The 6,731-nt window shown below is 16.0% G+C and overlaps 3 protein-coding genes across 3 annotated transcripts; 1 reads left to right on the top strand and 2 right to left on the bottom strand.

Annotated features, from left to right (window-relative positions):
• Positions 1-591: 591 nt before the first annotated feature.
• Positions 592-1,164, bottom strand: PGAL8A_00339300 (conserved Plasmodium protein, unknown function; the record flags this gene model as incomplete). The annotated part of the gene is made up of 1 exon (XM_028672427.1): positions 592-1,164. One exon carries the CDS (start codon positions 1,162-1,164, stop codon positions 592-594), a length of 573 nt encoding a protein of 190 aa, XP_028528980.1.
• A 928-nt stretch (positions 1,165-2,092) lies between these two features.
• Positions 2,093-4,696, top strand: PGAL8A_00339200 (conserved Plasmodium protein, unknown function; the record flags this gene model as incomplete). The annotated part of the gene is made up of 2 exons (XM_028672426.1): positions 2,093-4,290; positions 4,564-4,696. The coding sequence occupies 2 exons, from the start codon at positions 2,093-2,095 to the stop codon at positions 4,694-4,696; spliced, it is 2,331 nt and encodes a 776-aa protein (XP_028528979.1).
• A 342-nt stretch (positions 4,697-5,038) lies between these two features.
• Positions 5,039-6,106, bottom strand: COQ4 (ubiquinone biosynthesis protein COQ4, putative; the record flags this gene model as incomplete). Its single annotated transcript, XM_028672425.1, has 1 exon — positions 5,039-6,106. One exon carries the CDS (start codon positions 6,104-6,106, stop codon positions 5,039-5,041), a length of 1,068 nt encoding a protein of 355 aa, XP_028528978.1.
• Positions 6,107-6,731: the final 625 nt, after the last annotated feature.

Below are 6,731 nucleotides of genomic sequence, written 5' to 3'. Positions count from 1 at the left end.
AAAAAAAAAAAAAAAAATAATAATTTTATTAAAAAAAAAAAAAAAAAAAAGAAAAAAAATTACAAAACAAGATTAAATGGATATTTATACTTTTATAAAAAAAGTGTAAATGAAATATACACCTATAAATAAAAAATACATGTATAATTAATATATTATTTAATATATATATATTTATATATATATAAAATAGTCTTTAAATTATTAAAGATCTTAATATTTTACTTATATATAAATTTAACATAATTTTAATATTTTAGAAGTTAACGATGTCGAATTTCTGTATAGACTTTATTAAGTAAAAAAATTAATTTTTTTAAAATATAGTTTTAAAATTATGAGCTTTCATATAATTTATGTAATAAAAAAAAAAAAAAAAATGGAATTAATTTATTAATTATAAAAATTAGAGAGAAAACAAATATAGCTAATATAAAAAAAAGATATATGAAATATCTAATATAAAAAATGATAAAAAAAAGTTTCTGCAAAAAGGTATAATTTTGTAACAATCATAAAAAAACAATTCATATTGTTTTTATAAAAAATAAAATACATTAAATTTTGTGGAAAGTCAAAAAGATGAATACTTTAATAAAAAAAGGAATTAAAAAAAGGATTATCATTATTTTTTACGGAAGCATTTTCATCATATTCATTTTTTGTCTTATCAGTCAAACTTTTTTTCTCGTTTTCTGTATATTTTAAATAATTATGAAAAACTAATAGATGATGATGGCACAAATAATTAAAAGAATTTAATTTGTTAATTGAGCTTATTGAAATAGTTAAATCTTCGTTAATACTAACAGTATTACAAAGACCAAATATCTGTATTAGATCATTAATTTTTATATCTTCTTTCTTTTCATTATAAGAATTTAATGAATATGTTAATAGTAATTTTGCTTTTATATAACCAGTTGTATCATCAATTGTGTAAACTATGAATTCTTTTTTTTCTTCAATATTTATAACAAATCCAACTATTTTAATTAGATTCAATTTTTTATTTAAAAGCATCAATTTATTTCTATCCTTTTTATAGGCTCTTATTAACATACTAATGTTAGTATACATAAAATTTGATTCATTTGTTTCTTCTTTTAATTCTTCATTAAAATAACCACTTTCGATATTTAAATTAGTTAATAAACCAGACATTTTAAAAAAAAAAAAAAAAAAAATATGTATATATATACATGTATATGTGTATATATTATATATTTACATTAATTAATAGGATTTAAAATATGTTTTATGTAGAAAAAAAATATTATTTGATATTTTTACTAATTAAAAAAAAAAAAAACTATTAATAAAGTAATTTAAAAGTATAAAAATTAAAATTTTAATATTAATGAAATTCCTAATAATGAAAATTATTATACATATAGTAAAATAAATTTATAAATATATTCTATTAAAGAATATTAACATAAATTTTTGTTATTCAAAATTTTAAAATAAAAATTTAAAAAAAAAAAAAAGATGGAATGTTCATGTTGAATGTGTTGAATTAAAAAAAAAAAAAAAAAAAAAAAAATTAAAAGGATATATCATTTAATTGGTTTAAATAAAAAGATTCTATGAAGAAAAAGTATAAAATATATTATAAAAAAACACATAGGTTACACTTATGTTTATTTTAATGGGGAAATAAATTATTTTTTTATTTCTTTTATGAAAATGATAATAAAATTAAACTTAATTTAATTTTCTTGTAATTATAAGTGGAAATATGTTAAATTCAAAAAATAAAAATATAAACGGCGTTATTAATTATAATAAATAAATAATTAGTTAAATAATTAAATATATATATATATATATGTTTAAATTTTATATAAATAATGTAAAAAGTTAACATACATGAAAAATGTTTACATAATAGGACTTTGCAAAAAAAAAAAAAAATATTAAAAAAAAATTATATAGGAATTATGGATAAGCGAATTATATGAAAAGGCATATAAACGTGTTTAATGAAGAATATATTTAAAAAAAATTAAAAAAAAAAAAAAAAAAAAAAAAAGAGGAGGAGAAACATATATGAGATTGTAAATTTCTTTTTTTCAATATTCCTTATAATATGATAAATAAAAGAATAAGTAATTTTGGCTCAGGTGAATTTAAAAGAATTTTATATAGATATAGGCACATTGGAATTATAGATTTATGTACTCAACATTGTAACTATAGTGTACTTATAGGAAAATATAACAAAAGCGATAAAAGAAAATTTATCATTTCATCATCAAAAAAGAAGGAATTGAAAAATGAATTTTTTAAAAACAAATTTAAATATAATAAAAAAAAAAAAGATAATGAAGGTATCTACTTAAATAAAATATCGTATAAAGAAGAAAAGACATTCTCTTCTGATAAAAATGAAATAATAAATATAGACAAAATAAATAACATTTTTATAAAAGATTTCTTAAATAAAAATAACATATATTATTTATATGCATATCAATTTTTATTAATAGAATTATTAAGATATACTAATGTTTTTATGAATTTAGCATATTCTGATTGTTTGATATCATATATTATTTATTCTTTTTATAAAATAAATTCATTAAAAACAAATGCATCTAATAAAAATATATTAAACCATCAAATCCATAATGGTATTACAGATAATATAAATGTATCTATTGATAATATAACTAATGAAAAGATAAAAAAAAAAAAAAAAAAAAATAATTTTTACCTAGATAATTGCGTTTTATTTTTAGGATGCTCAAAAGAACAAATTTCATTAATTCATGAAACAATAATAAAATTAAAAAGTATTGATATTTCAACACATATAATATCAAACGAAAAAAGTGCTGATAATATAAAAAGTAATTTTTTTTTATATAATATTATTATTTTAAACATAGAAAATTTTAGTGATACTTATGATTTTAGTATTTTATTTGAGCATATAAATTTTATTGTTGTAGATGATATATATGAAATATATATAAATAAAAAATCAAATATATTAAAAAATATTTTAAAAAACTGCAAAGAAAAACAAATAAAAGGGAATAACATACAAATTCTTTTAATAAACAAAATTTATGATGAATGGATTATAAAAGAAATGTTACATTTCCTTAAAAGTATAAAATATAATATTAAATTTGAGAAAAATTTAAATTTTTTTAAAAACGAATTTTATTCTAATATAAATGACTTTAATTGTTTTGATTTATATGAATATAAAAAAAGCAACTGTAAACATTTTAGTATTAATGTTCCATTAAACGAAGATAAAAAATTTTTAATATTATTTTATCTTCTAAGTGAGAATAAAAATAAAAAAATTATAATTTATTATAATAAAAATGATATATATTCTTTTTACAATTTCATCAATTCTTATATACCATGTATATTTCTACCTAACACATATAAAATAAAATGTAAAAGTAATATTATAAATACATTTAATAAAAATAGCGATTATATATTAGTTACGAATGATAAAAATATTAAAAAAATTTATGAAATTAATGCAAATTTATACATTCATTATACCTTTGTTGAAAATGTAAATACATATGTAGATATAATGTCAAATAATTTTTTTAACATAAAAAATGACAAAATTGAAGAAATTAAAAATGAAAATTATAATAATCCTTATTCTGAAAATAATAAAACTTCAGTATTTGAAGGACATATTGAATCTATTTTGTTTTATAATAAAAAACAATATAAACAGTATGAAATATTAAATAATCTTATTAATTTTACAAATTATATGTTACCTCCATTAAAAGAAATGAAGAATAATTTTCTTAACTTTTTAATTGAAGAAATTCAGGATGTTATTATTGACGATAATAAGCATTTAGAAGAAGCTGGAAAAATTTATGAAAAATATGGTTACTCTTTTATATCTGCATCATTATATTATATACAAAAAAAGAAATTATTCAAAAAAAATTTTAAAAATAAAAGTTATTCTAATATAACCTTTATTATAGAAAAAAATATTATATTAAATACAAAAAGTAAGTTAATTGATTTTTTAAATGATTTATTAAATTTCAAAAAAAACATAGGTGATATAAATTTTTTTATTCAAAATTATTTATACTGTAAAAGAGGATATATTTTATCGGTAGCTGAAGATATATACAATATTATACATAAAAATAAAAATTTGAAAGAAAATATGGAAAAATATAAAAAAATAAATATGTATATTTTATATAATAATTATGAAAAAAATTTTAGGAGCACATATGTTAAAAAAGGAACATACAAATCTAAAAAATCTCTGAGGTACAAGCAAAAAAAAACATATATATATATATATATTTTTTTTTTTTTTTTTTTTTTTTTTTTTCATATTAAACATAATGAATTTGTCATTTCACTTAAATATATATTATAATAATATTTATATTATTTGATAATAATATATTTAATAATATTTTATATTATTTATCCTCTCGTTTTTATAGTATTTTATTTTATTTAGAAATTTTATTTTTTTGATCTTATCAACTATTTTATACCATTATTTCACACCTTATTTTATTTTTTTTTTTACAGGAGATTAAAAAAAAAGTTAAATATAAAAAAAGAGCATATAGAAATGAATAAATTAAAGAAATGGATGACTTCCAGCTTTAAATTAAATAGAAGAAATGTTAAAGATAAATTAGATTCTTTAAAAGCTAAATAATAATATTTAAATCTATAAAAAATTAATAAAAAAGGAAAGAATTTTAATACTAAATGGAAAATATGTAAAACTAATATTAAAAAATTATAATAGGTATAAGATTAATATACGAAAGCCATGAATTATATCAAATTTAATTAAAAAAAATAAAAAAAAGTATAATATATTTTTAAATTTGATAAAATATAAATCGAAAACATTTTACAAAAAAAATTATGATATAAAAAAATAAAGGAAATATGATGAAATTATAGCTTAAAATGAAACAAATAAGAATAAAATCATTTTTTTTTTTTTTTTTTTTTTTTTTTTTTAAATTGTAAAGATATTGTGAGTTTATGATTAATTAATTCCTGCCATTAAATTTAAGTGTGATGGAAGTGGTATTATGTTATAATGCTTTCTAAATAGATCAATATCCTTATCTAACCATTTTTCAATATAAATTGAATGTAAAGGTTTTGTTATTGATGCTCCTGCTTTGTATGCCCATGGATATAGTTGTTTTAATAATGTTTTTCTTGGCTTATATTGAAAAAGAAGATATTTTTTTTCAAAATTTTTTATATATACATATTCACTGTTTAATTTATCATAAAAAATGTCGTTATTACTTTTATTTTTAAATCCATATATTATAGACCCTCTTACATGGTTTGAATTATTTAGATTATCAAAATAATATTTATATAATTTATAGTAGAAAGAAGGATCTTCTCTTTTATCAACATGAAAATAATCAGTTAGATTGTATTCATATTGCTTAATGGATAATTCATCCGTATAATTGAATAAATCATTATATGTAAAATCAAAATCAGTACTTAAAAATTTCTTAGGAATTTTATCTTTGAAAATATATTGAAAACGATATAAAGGGGTCATAAAAGGAGCAACTAGAATTGCTAGCAGTGTTATAGGTAATTTTGTTTGTATCAATTCTATTAATTTTAGTGCTGCTTCTGATTCAATTGATATATTTAAATTATAAACTACGTGTGCTATATCATGTATATGTCGGTATCTGGTTAATATATATGAATAATTTGCATCATTAAAAAAATGAGCAACTTCTCTATCATGAGCATGTATTTTATAAGTCTCCAAAAATTCCATATATTTATATCCTAATGTGTTTTTAGGCAAATTTTTTAATTCATTAAAACATATTTCTTGTCTTATTAATAAAGGCTTTTCTTTAAGTATTAATTTTCCTTCATCATCATTTTTCATATAATTATAAATTTTCTTTACTGCATATATTGATGATACATCAGCTGCATGAGCTAAGAGATGAGTCCTACCAGGAGTTCTATATATTCTAAATATGTTTTTTAAAAAAATCTCCAATTTATTTATTGTGTTTATACCTATAAAATTTGATTGAAATATTTTTACAAAATTGTACATTTTATAATAAGGAAAATGTTTTTTTAATTATTTTAAAATATTGTTATTTGTACTTAAAATAAATAAAACATTTGAATTAAAAATTTTTAATTATAAAAAATATTTCTAAATTGTCAGATAAAATATAAGAAATTCATACTGTGTTATATTGTTCTCCCATTCTAAAAATTCATATAATTAATAATATTATTTTATATTTTTATATCAATTATAAATATACTATTAAGTCATCTCAAATGTTAAAAATAATGTATTTTTTTTTCTTTTTTTTTTTTTTTTTTTTTTATAATTTATAATAAGCAAAAATATATAACATTATGCACTTTATAATATTTTATCAAACTATTAAAAAATTTTTATTTTTGAATATATAAAATAAAATGTACCTTTATAAATAAATATTTTTGAATATTTATGACAAATTATTATGAATACTAAAAAAAAAAAAATTATATGAAATTTTTATTATCGTTATTATTTTTTCTTTTTTTCAAGATAATTTATAAACATTTTCCATCATATATATATCTTTTAATAACTGTTCATTGTAGTTAAATTTGAAATTAATTTTTAGTAATTGAACAAAAAAAAAAAAAAAAGAAAAATCATTACTAAAAAATATTAA

Source organism: Plasmodium gallinaceum (assembly GCF_900005855.1).
Source record: "Plasmodium gallinaceum strain 8A genome assembly, contig: PGAL8A_v1_98, whole genome shotgun sequence".
Lineage (NCBI taxonomy): Eukaryota > Apicomplexa > Aconoidasida > Haemosporida > Plasmodiidae > Plasmodium > Plasmodium gallinaceum.
Note: the sequence above shows the minus strand (reverse complement) of the source record. Positions and strands in the feature narration are given on the sequence as shown.